This window comes from Nannospalax galili, unplaced genomic scaffold, assembly GCF_000622305.1.
Source record: "Nannospalax galili isolate Female #2095 unplaced genomic scaffold, S.galili_v1.0 scaffold262, whole genome shotgun sequence".
In the NCBI taxonomy this organism is placed as follows: domain Eukaryota; kingdom Metazoa; phylum Chordata; class Mammalia; order Rodentia; family Spalacidae; genus Nannospalax; species Nannospalax galili.
This window is the reverse complement of record NW_008348083.1, coordinates 404,404-420,410: the sequence shown is the minus strand read 5'-3', so window position 1 is coordinate 420,410 and position 16,007 is coordinate 404,404. Positions and strand designations below refer to the sequence as shown.

Sequence of the window (16,007 nt, the reverse complement as noted above, 5' to 3'; positions counted from 1 at the left end):
ATGATAGATGATAGATAAATGATAGATAGATAGATAGATAGATAGATAGATAGATAGATAGATAGATAGATAGATAGATAGATAGATAGGAAAACATCATCAAACTCTGCACTCAGCATCCAGCAGAAAGCCTGGTGAGGCCCTTTGAGGCAGTCAGCTGGAGTTCCAGTAGAGTCCCTGGCAGAGCAGTGTCCCCTAGGTGAGGCTTCCAAGTGAAAGAACAAACAGCAGCAGACAGAGACAGCATCAAATCGGGTGCTCACAACATCCAGCACAAACCAACTGGGGAAGTTGAGGCAGTCAGCTGGAGTTCCTAATTGAGATTTCTCCCTATGGCTGAGCTTCCCATGGCTGAACTTCTGGCTTCAGCTTCTCTTTGCATCACAGACAATTTTATCTCACAGGATAAACAAAAATAACCTCTTCTGGAAATGATTCACCTCTAGCTATTCTCAAGGACATGTTATTTTTATTCTTAAGCTGTTTTTCTGTTCTCTTTCCTCCCTGTCACAGAGCTGGGAGAGGGAATCCCATCCCCAGATAACGGGTCTTGGAGTATACTGTAAGACAAACATACTTGGGTCTGAAGTGTGTGTGTGTGTGTGTGTGTGTGTGTGTGTGTGTGTGTGTGTACCCTGCCTTCCAGATACTCAGCTCAAACAGCACACAAAAATTTATAGAATTGAGCCTGGACTGTCCCCAAGTTGGCCATATTAGCTGGTCAGCAAGATCCAGGAATCTGTCTTTCTCTGCCTCCCTAACACTGTGGTTACAATTTGTGCCACCATACATGGCTTTATTTTTTATTTTTTTTATTGTATGTGTATGAGTGTTGTACTTGCATGTACATAAGGGCACCATGTGTATAAAATGCCCAAAGAGACCAGAAGAGGGCATTGAATCCCCTGAAACTAGAGTTACAGATGGTTGTTAGCTGCCATGTGGGTGCTGGGAACTGAACCCAGGTCCTCTGCAAGAGCAGTCAGATCTCTAACCACTGACTCATTTCTCTAGCTCACATGCTTGACTTTTTATGTGGATTCTGAGCATCCAAATTCAGTTCCTCAAGATCATGAGACAAGTCCTTTACCAACCGAACCACCTCTGTATTCCTCTTTTCTTTTTTTAGTACTGAGGTTTGAACCTGGGGCCTAGCCAATGCCAGGCAAGTGCTCTACCATGAGTCATGTCTTCAGCCCCCAGCCCCTCTATTTCTATCAAATCACTTCATGTTTCTGAGCCTCAAGGAGCGTGTAAAACAAGGGAAATATCAAGCCCAAGGGTATGCAAAAATTGAGCGTAAGCTGGGCCTATAACCCCAGCACTCAGAAGGCTGAAGCTTGAGAGTTCCAGACCAGCCGAGGCTACACAGTGTGGCCTTGTCTCAGGACACAAAAAACAAAGAAGATAGAAGAGAGAGAGAGAAAGCAAGAGAGCGGGACTGAGGAGGCAGAAGCAGGAGGACCAGGAGTTCAAGGTTATCTTTGGCTACATAAGACATTTGAAGTCCGCCTAGGCAGAGAGAGAGAGAGAGGGGGAGGGATGGAGGGAGGGAGGGAGAGAAACCTCTTTGTCTTAATACTTGGCAATTATTCTTGTCTTTTTTATATTTATGTATTGATGTGTGTGTGTGGGAAAGGACAACTTGCTGGAGTGAGTTCTCTTCTCCCATGTGGGACTGAGGGCTCAAACTCAGATTGTCAGGCTTGGTGGCAATTGCCTTTACTCACTGAGTCATCTTTCCAGCCTTATTTTTATTATTTTTGGTGGGTTTGGGGAGAGGGGTTGCGTTGTTTTGTTTTTTGAGACAGGGTCTCCCTGTAGCCCCACCTGGCCTGGAATTTGCTATGGAGAGCAAGCTGAACTTGATCTCACAGAGATCTATCTGCCTCTGCCTCTCAAGTGCTGGGATTAAAGGCATACACTACCACACCAAGTTTTTTGGTTTGGTTTGGTTCTTTTTTTTTTTTTTTTTTTGGTGTTTTTGCAGATATCGTTCAGTTTAGAATAATTAGGACTGTCCAGCTAATCTTACCAGGGAAAGAATCAAATTCCAGGAGGCTTTAAGGCTGCTGAGAATCAATGCCATATTCTTTTCCTCTCTCTCCCTCTTCCTCTCCCTCCCTCTCTTTCTCTCTCTCCCTCTCTCTCCCTCTCTTTCTCTCTCCCTCTCTCTCTTCCTCTCTCTCCCTCTCTCTTTCTCTCTCCCTCTCTCTCTTCCTCTCTCTCCCTCTCTCCCTCTCTCCCTTTCCCTCTCTCTCCCTTTCTCTCCTTCTCTCTCTCTCCCTCTCTCTTCCTCTCTCTCCCTCTCCCTCTCTCTCCCTCTCTCCTTCTCTCTCTCTCTTCCTCTCTCTCCCTCTCCCTCTCTCTCTCCCTCTCTCGTCCCAGGGATGGAACTCAAGTTGTTACGCTTACATTGCAATTGCCTTTACTGAGCCTCAGATTAATTATGTATCCTTCTCTCTCTCCCTCTCTCCCTCTCTCTTCCTCTCCCTCTCTCTCCCTCTCTCCTTCTCTCTCTCCCTCTCTCTCTTCCTCTCTCTCCCTCTCCCTCTCTCTCCTCTCTCTTCCTCTCTCTCCCTCTCCATCTCTCTCTCCCTCTCTCTCCCTCTCTCCTTCTCTCTCCCCCTCTCTCCCTCTCTCTCTCCCTCTCCTTCTCTCTCTCCCTCTCCCTCTCTCTCTCTTTCTCTCTCCCCCTTCTCTTCCTCCTCCGCATCCCTTTTCCTTCTCCTCTTACTCTTTCTCCTCCTCCTCCTCCCCTTCCTCTTCTTCCTCCTCCCTCCACTCCCCTCTCTCCTCCTTCCTCAGGGGGCCCCAACACCCTGACTTGGGACTACAAGGGACAAGAAGAGACCTCCTACCAGAAGCAGTTCCAGGCCCTCCCAGGCCCACCCGCCTTGATGTGTAAGAGGGTAAATCAAGGCTTTGTTGGTGCTGCTGAGGGGCAGGGCAGCTATCCATGACTCGATGATCCTTACCTTCCATCCTCGGTCCACAGGCCTCCTCCAGCATAAAACTGGGAGATTTCAAGACCGGCTATGGCCCTCTGTGCTCACATGTGAAACAAACCTACATGCCTCAGGGGCTATCCCCACACAGGTACAAAGGGCCACTGTCTGTCCACCACAATGGGACAGTTGACTTTCTGCAGCACATGAATGTGCTGCCTAGGGCTCTGGAACTTCTCCTTGCCTTAGAGGTGCCCAACCCAGCCCCACCACTGTGCCACACTGCCCGTTAAAACAGCCCCTGGGAGGCTGGGGAAGATGGCTCAGCAGATAAAAGAACTTGCTGCATAAATATGAGGCCATGAGTTCAAATCCTTAGTGTCCACATAAAAAGCTGGGCCTAGCTCCATACCTATATGGGGCATACAGACAGGGGGTTTACTGGGATTTGTTGGGTGCTAGACCTTGTCTCAGAAGGAATAAGGGCTGGCGAGGTGGCTCAGCAGGTAAAGGCACTTGCAGCCATGCTTGACAATCTGAGTTCAATCCCTGGGACCCACACAGTAGAAAAAGAGGACTCCTGCAAGTTGTCCTCTGACCTGTACATATCCTCTCTCTCTCTCTCTCTCTCTCTCTCTCTCTCTCTCTCGCTCTCTCTCTCTCACACACACACACACACACACACACGCATACATACATACATACATACAAAATAAATAGGGACTGGAGAGATGGCTCAGTGGTTAAGAGCACTTGCTGCTCTTCCAGAGGACTCAAGTTTGGTTCCCAGCACCCATATCAGGTGACTCACAATCACCTGTTAGCTCCAGCTCCAGGGAATTCAATGTCCCCCTCTGGTCTCTGTGGGCACTTACATATATGTGGCACACACACATAAAATAAAAATTACAAAAGTAAATCTTAGAGACTGTGAAATAGCATAGCAGTTAAGACTACCGGCTACTCTTACAGAGGACCTGGATTTGGTTCCCAGCACCCACATGGTGGCTAACAACCATCTATAACTCCAGTTCCAGGGGATCTGACACCCTCTTCTGGCCTCTGTAGGCATTGCACATATGTGGTGCACTTACATACATGCAGGCAAAACACAAAATAAAAATAAATGAATCAGCACATTAAAAAAATATTAAATAAATAAAATAATGCATTCTTGTCTTGGGCGACCCTGCCCCTGTTCCCCTTCCCAAAAGTTGTAAGCAATCACTTTGGTTATAACTTAACCTTTCCTGAGGTATGACAAGGCCCAGGCAGCAGCCCGCATTCACCATGTGAGCATTGGTCCTGAAGATGGCGTCTTCCAAAACAGGACCACCATGGACGACTACTTCTATGCCTGGGAGCCTGGTGAGAGCCTGCAGCATGTGTGCCCCACCCCGGCTCCCTCCAAAGCTTCCCCCAATCTGCTCAGTCCGCATTCTTCCCCTAACAGAACCATTTGTTCTCCACCACGACATGACTCCAGAGTCACACATCCTGAAGGGAAACTGGTGCCCTGGCCCAGGCAGCCTCGATACCTCCACACAGTTCTTCTACGGAGAGGTCAGAGGAAGGGGAAGAAGGTGGTATGGCTTATGAAGGGGACTAGGATCTCAAAAACTGAAATCAGGACTGGAGAAATAAATCAGCAGTTAAGAGCACTGACTGCTCTTGCAGAGGACCCAGATTCTGTTCCTAGCACCCATATAGCAGCTAGTCATCCTTAACTGCAGTTCCAGGGGATCCAATGCCCTCTACTGCTCTCCGCAGGCATTACATGACACAGATGCGCTTATATAGATGCGGGGGGGGGGCGGGGGACACTCATTAAAGAAAAAAAGACAAATAAGTAAATAATGAAAAGCGAACAGCAGGGCTAGAGAGCTAGTTCAATAGTTAGAGCACTGGTTGCTCTTGCAGAGGACCTAGCTTGGCTTCCCAGCACCCATATGGCAGCCCCATTGCCCTTTTCTGTCCTGCATAGGAATTGTACACACACCAGGTACATATACATACAAGCAAGCAAAACACACACATGAAATAAAAAAAAAAAGAAAATCAAACCAGACATGGCGGTGTACATCTTTAATCCCAGCACTTGGGAGGCAGAGGTGGGTGGTCTTTGTGAGATTAGGCCAGTTTGGTCTACATAGCAAGTTCCAGGCCAGTTGAGGCTACTGGGAGACCCTGTCACAAAACAAACAAACAAATCAAAAGACTCTTTTTAGAAGCCACATGCACACAGGTGCACCCACACACATGAATCTTTCAGCCTCTATGGCTCTGCCTGTGAAATAACAGATTCAACTAAATCTAAGCTCCATCTGGGGCCCAGAAAGGGGGTGGGAGCTATTCAAGGTTGCGCAGCGCTGGAGCCTCTGGATCCAAGAGCTTCCTAGATGTCTGTGTTCCTACAGCCACCACCCCTGACGCAGCCATCTCGCCGACACTTCTCCCACGAGAAACTGAAAGATCACGTGGCCCTAGGAGATGCAAAGCTGCTCGGAGACTTCTTCCAGACCTCCATGGGCTCTGACTACTACCCTCCAGTTGCTGGCCCAATACAGAAAGCACCCTGTCTTCATTTGTTACCGAGCAACCTGCCTGGGGGTACAGGTGGTGAGTGAGGCCTGTCCCTGTCCCATAAAGACCCTCCCCATTCCGAAAAACCCACCCATTCCAGAGAGCCCAGTCCCATCCTCAGACTGGATCCTGTTCCTAGAAGCCCCGCCCATATCTGAAAGCCTTACCCCACCCCCAAAGACTCATCTCTGTTCCTGCAAGCCCCGCGCGTAACTGAGAGTCCTGCCCCATTCCCCAGAACTCCGTGTCTCCATAAACCTGCGCATCCCTGAAGATCCCCCAACCTCCGCATCTGTATAAATTTGCCCGGTCCCTGGAAGCACCGCCCATCACTGAAGGCACCATCCCATCCCCGAGAGCCCAGTCCCATTCCTAAAGCCCAGCCCATGCCTGAAAAAACTGATCCCATCCCAAATGACCCTTCACATACCTGAAGGCTCCCCCTTACATCTCCAAAGACCTGCTCCTGTTCCTAGAAGCCCCACCCATAACTGAATCTCCCGTCCCAGCCTCGAAAGCCCCTCCCCACCTCTGAAAGCCCTGCCCTATCCCCCAAGACCTATTCGGATTATTAGATGCCCCCCTCATAACTGCCCATCCCCGAAGAACCCATTCCATTTTCAAGGACCGGCCCCAATCCTTAAAAGCCACGCCCCTTCTGAAAGCCCCGCCTCCTCCCAAAAGCTCCCTTCCATTCCCAAATCCCTCTCTATCACGACTCTCCCACCTCCTGAAGGATTAACCGCCCCCCTCGAATGGACTTCACATCCTCCCTTAGACAAATCCCCCTTCTCCCAAGATATGGTCCCCCCCCCATTAATGACTACGCCCCTCTGGCTCGGTCATAGCCTTCTTTCCTAACCTTTATGCGTCTCCTAACATCTCCTGTTACCTGTTCTGTCTGGCCCTGATACCCAGACTTCTCCCACACTCAACCCGCATCCTCAGTCCCAGTTCAACATAGATGCTTGATCCCTGAATCCACCTATCCTTGGTCCCTCATATTCTCCCACCACCACACCCTTTTCCCTAACTTGCCCCCAACCCTAACCTAATCTTTAGAATCAGACCTTTTAACCACGAATCAAAAGATGATGAAGCCTCACGGAGCAGTTCGAGCCGCCATGACACAAGAACTTCTACAGAAGGTGAGCCGGTGAGGGGGGAGCATGTCTCACCAGGCACCCACCCAACCAGTGTTACCCCAGAATAAGAGTCAAGTCTGCTAGGGTCACCCTATGCTCAAAGTCATCTTTCTTTTCAGTACCTAGAACCAAACTCAGGGTCTTTAATTTTTGAGGGTGCACAGAACAAGGTCTCTGGTTCAGACTGGCCTCCAATTCCCTATGTAGCTGTGAATGGCCTTGAAATGCTGACCCTCCTGCATCTGCCACCTCCCCAGTGCTGTTTGTGTGGTGCTGGAGATGGAACCCTGGGCGTTCTACCAATGGAGTGCTCCCAGGCTTTGGTTGTTTTCTTTTTAAAAATTTCTTTCTTTTATGCCAGGCATGGTGGCCCGCACATTTAGTCCCAGCACTTGAGAGGCAGAGGCAGGCAGATCTCTGTGAGTTCAAGTCTAGCCTGGTCTATATAGTGAGTTCCAGGCCAGCTGGAGCTACAGGGAGACCCTGTCTCAAAAAGACCCCCCAAATTTTTTTCTTTCTTTTTATTTTCTGTGTATAAGTGTTTTGCCTGCATATATGTAAGTGCACTCAAGTGTGCAATGCCTGTGGGGATCAGAAGAGGGCTGTGGATCCCCTGAAACTGGAGTTACAGGTAGCTGCTAGCCATCTGTACCCATTTGGGTACTGGGAACTGAATCCAGCAGTCCAGTGCTCTGGACCACTGAGCTATCTCTCCAAATCCCTCCCCCCCCTTGGTATTTTGTTTTTTAAATATTTTTGAGTTTTTGTGCATTTCATGAAACAGATCTTAATCAAATTTAGACCCCATCCCCCATCTACACCTCCCATACCCCCCCACTGGATTTCACGCATTCTGTCATATATAATAAGTCCTATCCAGTGAAGCGTTTGTACCCAGATTTCCCTCAGTGCAAGTTCATCCACTGGCGTCTAGTCAGCCTATCTAGAAGACAGGATACACTTCATCTTAAAGATCTACTTTCCTTCACCCAGCAATAATCAGTTGCCGGTAGTGCCTTGGCTAGGGTTTTGTGCTGAGTTTCTGTCTGATTGACTTTGCATGTGTCTTGGGCATGCTCTCACCATTGTTGCAGGTTTATATAAGCAAGTTCCCAGTGACCTAAAAACCTCTGTTTTCTTATGTTCGTGTATCAACCTTGGTTCTTACAAGCTTCCACAATGGTCCCTGAGTCATGGGTGGATGAGGTTTAATATAGGAAGGAGTCCTATGACATGCACTCCGCAGTCTCATTCTCTAAAACTTAGCCAGTTGTGGCCTTCTGACACATCACACTCTGCTGTATGGGGAAGCTTCACTCGTGAGAGTTGAAGCATGTATTGGTTTTCTCTGTATCCCCTGTTATGTCCCATGAGCCTTGGGTGTAGAGTTTCTACAGTAGATGTGTCATTTAGGGCTGGGCATCTCTCAGGCATATATTCTCTGTGTGTGACCAGTTGTGGAATTCTGTAATAGCCTCCATCTGTTGCAAAAAGAAGCTTCTCTCATGAGTGGTATATGGTACACTTGTCTGTAAATACAAGGATCCATATTTAGCATACAGTAAGAAATTTCATTTGTCTAAAGATAGGAGATAGGGTTTTCTCTAAGATCTATGAGTTCCCTGCCATTGAGAGGGCTGTAAGTCCAATTAGATTGCTGTTGATTACTTCCTAGATAAAAGTGCCACTACTGCACCAATAGAGATAGTTTGATGTATCAGTCTTTGTGGTTATTGGCCTTTAGAGCTGGGTTGGAACACTAATTTTTCTCCCTTAGCCGCTTGCACAGTATCCTATAGAACTATGAGAACAGGTCTGCAGGGAGAAGTCTTCTAGGTCAGTCCCAGATCCATTGCTCCAAGTCCTGTGTCTGAAGCTTGTCCTGTCTTCAGCAATAGGGTCTTACCTTCAAGTTCTGGGAGGTAATAAAGGGCTGTGGCAATAGCCTGTGTAATTTTGGGAGTCTCTTGGACTACCCTGACCAACAACTCGAAGGGGGGTTTCTCCTGTGTGACACCGTGGTTTTTGTTATATAGCTGTCAGGTATACACACACACTCATGTTCCGATATTGTATATGTATTTTTGAGTTAACGCATTTCCCTCTGGCTTTTTACACCACACAAGGTCTATTTATCTCTCCTCTCTCTCTCTCTCTCTCTCTCTAATATCCCTCCTCCCTCTCCCATTTAGGTACCCCCATTCCCCCAATTTTCCCCTTAATAATTCTTGTCTCCTATTTTTGCCCCATCTCTTGAGTTCCTTCTTCCCCTTTGCTCCCATGGCTCCTTGTATGTCCCTCCCTCCTCCTTTTCCAGTTGAATACCCCTGTTTTCCCCCTTTCCCCCTTCGTAACATTTGTTTCTTACTATTCCCCTCTCTCAGGTGGTCTCTTTCCATTTACCTCTATGCTTCCTTTCCATTTTCCTGGCTCTTGCTGTTACATCAGGATATATACCCATATATAAAGGATTGGTGCTAAGATCCACAAATTAGGATCTTGCTTGCTTTTCTGAGACTGTTACTTCACTTAGTATAACAGTTTCTAGTTCCATCCATTTACCTGCAAATTTCATGATTTCATCTTTCCTTACTACTGAGTAGAACTCCATTGTGTAAATGTATCGCATTTTCATTAGCCATTCATCAGTTGAGGAACATTTAGATTATTTCCATTTCTTAGCTATTGTGAAAAGAGCCACAATAAGCATGGATGTATAGGTGTCTCTACAGCGGTATGAATCCTGTGGGTTTATGCCACAGAGTGTTATAACTTGGATCATATGGCAGATTGCATTCCCACCAGCATTTGGTGTTTTTTGTTCTCTTGATCTTAGCCAGTCTGACTGGGGTAAGATGAAATCTTCAAGTGCTTTTGATTGCATTTCTCTAATTATTAAGGATGTTGGGCAATTTTAAAAGTGTTTCTTTTTTAATACATTTTCTTTTTAAAATTTATTTGTTATTTTTATTTTATGTGTATACGTGTATTGCCTGCATGTAAGTAAATGCACCTGTGTCGTGCAATGCCCGCAGAGGTCAGAAGAGGCTATCAGATCCCCTGGGACTGGAATTATGGACAGTTGTTAGCTGCCATGTGGGTGCTGGGATTTGAACCCAGATCTTCTGCAAGAACAACCAGTGTTCTTAACTGCTGAGCCATCTCTCCAGATGCTTCTTAAGTAATTTTTATTTATTCATTTGCAAACGCTCTGTTCAGGTCCTTAGCTCATCTTTTTATTGGTTCATTTATTTTCTTGTTTGTTTTTTTAGTTCTTTATGTATTTTGGATATTAATCCTCTGTTGGATGTGTAGCAGGTGAAGATTTTCTCCTACTCAGTGGGTTTCCTCTTCACTTCATTGTTTCTTTTGCTGTACAGAAGCTTTTTAGTTTAATGAGGTCTCACTTGTTGACTATTGACCTCAATGTCTGAGCAACTGATGTCGAACTTAGGAAGTCCTTTCTTACACCTTTATCTTGTAGTACTGCTTACGTGTTCTTCCAGTAGTTTCAAAATTTCATATTGAGGTCTTTCATCAATTTGGAGTTGACTTTTGTTCAGGGTGAAATTGGCTTTTGTGCAGGGTTCAATTTCACTCTTCTACAGGTGGAGATACAGTTTTTCCAGCACCATTTGTTAAAGGTGCTGTCTTTGCTCCATTGTGTGTTATTGGCCCCTTTGTCAAATGTCAGGTACCTGAAATTGCATGCACTCATGTTCTATTCTGCTCCATTGATTTATGTGTCTGTTTTTGTGCCATTGCCATGATGTTTTTATGGCTATAGCTCTGTAATATAGTTTGAAATCTGGTATAATGATTCCCCCAATATTGCTCTTTTTGCTTAAGATTGCTTTGGTTATAGGGGGGTCTTCTGTGATTCCATATTAATTTTAGGATTTTTAAAAAAACTATGTGAAGAATATCATGAGGATTTTGATTGACATTGCATTGAATCTATAGATTGCTTTGCATTTAGTAAGATCATCATTTTTATAATATAATTCTTCCAATCTGTGAGCATGGTAGGTCCTTCCACCCCCTGGTGTCTTCCTCGATCTCTTTCTTTAAAGATTTAAAATTTGCATTGTAGAGATCTTTACTGTCTTTGGTTGGGTTTATTTCTAGATAGCATATATTTTTAAGGGTATTGTGAATTGGAGGGTTTCTATGAATGCTTTTTTATTGCTTGTTATTGGTATATAGAAAGGCTACTGATTTTTGTAAATTGATTTTGTAACCTGCCACTTTGCTGAAAATATTAGTCATTATCTAGCAGTTTTTTGGTGGCATTTTGGGGCTCTCATGTATAATATATCATCTGAAAATAGTGATAATTTGACATCTTTTTTCCAATTTACTCCTTTAGTTTCCTTCTCTTGTCGTATTTCTCTAGCAAGAGTTTCAAGTACTATATTGTAAGGGAGTGGGGATAGTGGACAGCCTTGTCTGGATCCTGATTTCAATGGGAATGCTTCCAGTTTTTCTCCATTTAGAATGATGTTGGCTAGGGGTTTGTTGTACATAGCTTTATGTATGTTGAGGTAGATTCCCTCCAATCCAATTCCCTCTAGGACTTTTAACATGAATGCACGCTGAATTTTTTTCAAAGACATTTTCTGCATCTATTGAGAATGACAGTGTGATTTTTGCCTTTAAGTCCATTTATATGATTTATTACATTTGTTGACTTACATATAGTGAACCATCCCAGAATCTCTGGAATAAAGCTGACCTGATCATGATAAATGATCTTTTTGATGTGTGTCTGTGTGTGGTTTGCAAGTATTTTGTTCAGAATTTTTTCATCTATTCATTGAGGATATGGGCCTATAGTTTTATTTTTGTTGTGTCTTTACCTGGCTTTTGTTTTAGAATGATACTGGTTTCATAGAAGGATTTTGGGAGTTCTCCTGTCTCTATCTTTTTCAATAATTTGAGAAATGTCTCTGCCTCCCAAGTGCTGGGATTAAAGGTGTGCGCCACCACACCCGGACTATTTTTATTAAATTTTATTCATTTTAGTGTTTGTGCGGGTGTATATATGGATGCATATGAGCACATACATGCCATGGCATGCATGTGGAAGTCAGAGGACAATTTGAAGGAGTCTATTCTCTCCTTCCACCATGTGGGCCCTGGGGATTGAATTTGGGTACTCAGCTTTGGCAGTAAGTACCTTTACCCACTGAACAGTTTTACTGACCCAAGGATAACTTTTTTCTCTGCAGTTCCTGGGCCAGCTCAAACTGGGGCCCCTCTTGCCCATCCTACAGGGTGTAATTACCAGCCAAACCTGACTGAGCTTCTTCACACTACCCTGTGTCCCACCCTCCAGGGATGGCCAGGGTGGCTCAGTCACTCCAAGGCTATCCCTGCCAAAAATACCTGCTTGACTCCACAGTGCAAGTACAGCCACATAGAGCCCCCACTTGGTGGACAGTGCTTCTTCTCAACCCAGTACCAGGATGAGTTTCCTTTTAAGTCCCAGGGCCCGCTGGTGCGGAAGCTAAGCAACATATTGGAAAGCCATGTACCACTGGGCACACCCAGCAATGGGGCTGCCAGGGGCAGAAGGTAGACCCTCTGGGGCCTCAGCTTTCTGTGTACCCCTGTCTCAGTCAGCAATAAACATCACTTTGATGGCATGATGGTTAATCTTGATTAACTACTTGATTATTTAACTCTTTTTTTTACATCTATCATCTATCATTTTTATTTGTATGAGTGTCTTGCCTGCATGTATGTACATGCACTTGTGTCATTCATTGCCCTCAGAGGTCAGAAGAGGGTGTCAGATCCCCTAGAACTGGAGTTTTGGGTGGTTGTTAGCTGCCATGTGGGTACTGGGAACCAAACCTAGCTAGGTCCTCTGCAAGAACAGCCAGCGCTCTTAACTGCTGAGGCATCTCTCCAGTCCTTTTTTTTTCTTTAAAAACAATTTTTTGAGGGGTTGGAGAGATGGCTCAGCAGTTAGGAACACTGGCTTCTTCTTGCCAAAGACCCGGGTTTGAATCTCAGCACCCACATGTCAGCTAACAACTGCTCGTAATTCCAGTTCCAGGGGATTTGACAGCCTCTTCTCTCCTCCTTGGGCACTGCAGGACACAAGTGCATTTACCTGCATGCAGGCAATACACACACATTAAAATATAAAAAATAAAAATTTTGAGCTGGGCATGGTGGCTCATGCCTTTAATCCCAGCACTCGAGTGGCAGAGGGAAGCAGATCTCTGTGCATTCAAGGAGAAGGCCAGCCTCATCTATATAGTGAGTTCCAGGCCAGCTGGGGCTACAGGGAGACTGTTCTAGCTTATTTCTCCATTGCTGTGACAAAACACTCTGACCAGTACCAACTGGGGAAGAAAGGGTTTATTTGGCTTACATCTCCCAGGTCACAGTTCATCAGGGAGCCCAAGGTAGGAACTCAGGGCAGGAACCTGGAGGCAGGAGCTGGAGCACAGGCCATGGAGGAATGTTGCTTACTGGCTTGCTCCCCTGGCCCCTGCTCAGCCTGCTTTCTTACACGATACAGGAACACCTGCCCAGGGGTGGCAACACCCACAGTGAGCAGGGCCCTCCCACATCACTCAACAATCAAGAAGATGCCCCACAGAAGTGGCCACAGGCTAATCCAATGGAGGCAATTCCCCAGCTGAGGGTCTCTCTACCCAGGTGTGTCAAATTGACACTAAAGCTGTCCAGTACAATTGACCCCTTGTCAACTTAACATACAAACACAACACTATTAAACCACAACCTTTCCATTTCTTGTCCCTAAAATATGTTAACATTAATATCATAACATAAGACAGTACAGCCTTAAAAGCCCCACAACACAGAGACTGTGTCTCAAAAAGGCAATAAAAATTTTTTGATTGTTTTTTAATGTGTATGTGTGAGTATTTTGCCTGTATTTTGTTGGAATCTCAGCACCCACATGGCACCTAACAATTGCTCATAATTCCAGATGTATGTATGTATGTATGTATGTATGTATGTATGTGTATGTATGTATGTGCATTATGTGTGTGCAATGCCTGTGGAGGCCATAAGAGGACCCATAACTCCCTGGAACTGAAGTTCAGTATGATTGTTAGCTGCTATATTGGTGCTAGGAGCTGAACCCTGGTCCCCTCCACGAGCAGCCAGTGCTCTTAACCATTGAGCCATCTCTCCTGCCGCATCCCCCCTTTTTTGAGGTATAGCTCAGGCTAGCCTCAAACTCACTGTGTAGCAAGGATAACCTTGAACTCCTAATCCTCCTGCCTCAATCGCTCAAGTGCTGGGGTGACAGGTGTGCACAATCATGCTCAGTTTTTGTGGTGCTAGGGATGAAACCCAGGGCTTGGTGCATGCCAGGCAAGCTCTCTACCAACTGAGCCACATCCCCAGCCCTGTTGTTAGTATTTGAGGCAAGGTCTCACTCTTTAGCTCAAGCTGCTTCAGTCTTCCAAGTGCCAAGAGTGAGCCACAAGACCTGGCTTAACTCATTTCCAGATTAGTCAAGGCTGTCATGGATGTGAGGGACAGAAACACACTAAAATGAATTAAAACACCCAGAAAATGTGTTGGTTCATGGTATTGGAAAAAAGGAAGGTTTCTGGATTCAGGTATAGCTGTGTCCAGGAGTTGGTCATATAGCCAGTCTCTTTCTCTTCTTCCTTCCCCTCCCTTCCTCTCCCTCTCTATGTAGTACAGGTCTTCAGCTCCAGGTCCTCCTGACTCTGTCTCCAGTGCCTTAATTACAGGCATGTACCACTTTCTCTCTCTCTGTCTCTCTCTCTGTCTCTCTCTGTCTCTCTCTCTCTCTGTACTGATATAAATTGACCCTGTTTCTAATCTAATCTGAACAACTGGGGGAAAGTAGCTATAGACAAAATGAACTCTCAGTTCTGATTCCAGAGGAACAAGATCTTCCATCTTGGGCTGTGCAATGAGAGGCATTCCTGTAATCCTAGCACTTGGGAGGCAGGGATAGGATTACAGAAAGTCCAAGGCCAGCCTGGTCTACATATCAAGTTCCAGGCCATCTAGGGCTACATGGTGAGACCTTTTCTCACAAAGCCAAAAGAGGGCCAGTGAGATGGCTCAGCAGGTAAAGGCACTTGCAGCCAAGCCTGATAACCTGAGTATAATACCTGGAACTCTTGGTGGAAGGGGAGAAATGATTCCTGCAAACTGTCCTCTGACCTCCACATCTGCACTGTGATGCATGCTCCCCTCACACTAAATAAATGTAGTAACAGCAAAAAGGACTGAGAATGTAGCTCAGTTGGTACAGTGTTTGCCTGGCATGCACAAAGACCTGGATTCCATCTCCAGCACCACATAAACAAGGTGTGGTAGTGCATACTTGTCATCCTAGCACTCGAGAGGTGGAGGCAGGAGAATCAAAAGTTTATAAGGACATCCTTGGCTACATAGTGAATTATGAATTTGAGGTTACCTGAGCTACATGAGATCCTACATGAAAGGGGAGGGGGGAGGAGCAGGAGGAGAGGAAGGAAATGAGGGAGGGAGGGAAGGAGGGAGATAGGAAAAACTTCAACATTCGGTGAAACAGAGTACTCTTGGGCTTGTGCTGGGTGACTTTAGAGAAAGATGAAGCAATTCTGGTTGGTTTGGTCTCTAGTTGGGACCCCCAATACTTTCATCTCAGAGGTGTGAGAGGGTTGAAAGTGGAGTGCGGGCTGTGGCTGGCAGATAGTGGCCATCGCTGGTGTCACGGGGAGAGAGTGGGATGCGGTCATTTAAGTTACGGTTCCAACCTGTTCTTGGTTCAGATGTGGTCACAGAGTGGCCTTTGCGAGATCATTTGTTTATACCCTGTGACCATTATTTATGGTCAGTAGAGAATCTTGGCCCAAGTGCCAGCTGTCCGAAGCTATGTGTCACCCCCTCCCTGTCCCCTGTGGTGGGGACAGTATCTCTAGGTAAAGCTTCCTCTGCAGCTTTTCTCAGTCCTGGCTAACTGTTCCAGAAGACTTCCGGACTTCCCCTGAGCACAACGACAACCTCTTGTCTAGGTAGGAGGCCAAAAATATTAAAGGAGTGTCCCAGACTTTACTATTTGGAGGACAGGGTAGAAAGGTGTGACTTAGAATTAGTGAGGGATTCTACTCTCTGCAAACAGTTGTGTATGCATGTGCGTGTACATGCATGTGTGCATATGTGCATGTATGCTTATGTGTGTGCATGTGGGTATGTGCATGGGTTTGTATATGTATATGTGTGCATATGTATGTGCATGTGTATGTGTGTGCGTATGTGTGTGTGCAGGTGGAGTACAGTTCAGCTTGTCTTCCTCAATTGTCTGCCATCTTTTCAG

The 16,007-nt window shown here is 45.9% G+C and overlaps 1 protein-coding gene across 1 annotated transcript in view; it reads left to right on the top strand.

The window, feature by feature from the left end:
- Positions 1-12,257, top strand: part of Tex45 (testis expressed 45) — a 14,504-nt gene extending 2,247 nt beyond the window's left edge. Inside the window, exons 2-8 of the mRNA XM_008844549.2 lie at positions 2,809-2,912; positions 2,999-3,099; positions 4,204-4,316; positions 4,402-4,511; positions 5,366-5,567; positions 6,594-6,679; positions 12,081-12,257. Of these exons, the coding sequence (XP_008842771.2) occupies positions 2,809-2,912; positions 2,999-3,099; positions 4,204-4,316; positions 4,402-4,511; positions 5,366-5,567; positions 6,594-6,679; positions 12,081-12,257 (893 nt within the window). The remainder of the gene's footprint in view (positions 1-2,808; positions 2,913-2,998; positions 3,100-4,203; positions 4,317-4,401; positions 4,512-5,365; positions 5,568-6,593; positions 6,680-12,080) is intronic.
- The last annotated feature ends 3,750 nt before the right edge of the window (positions 12,258-16,007 follow it).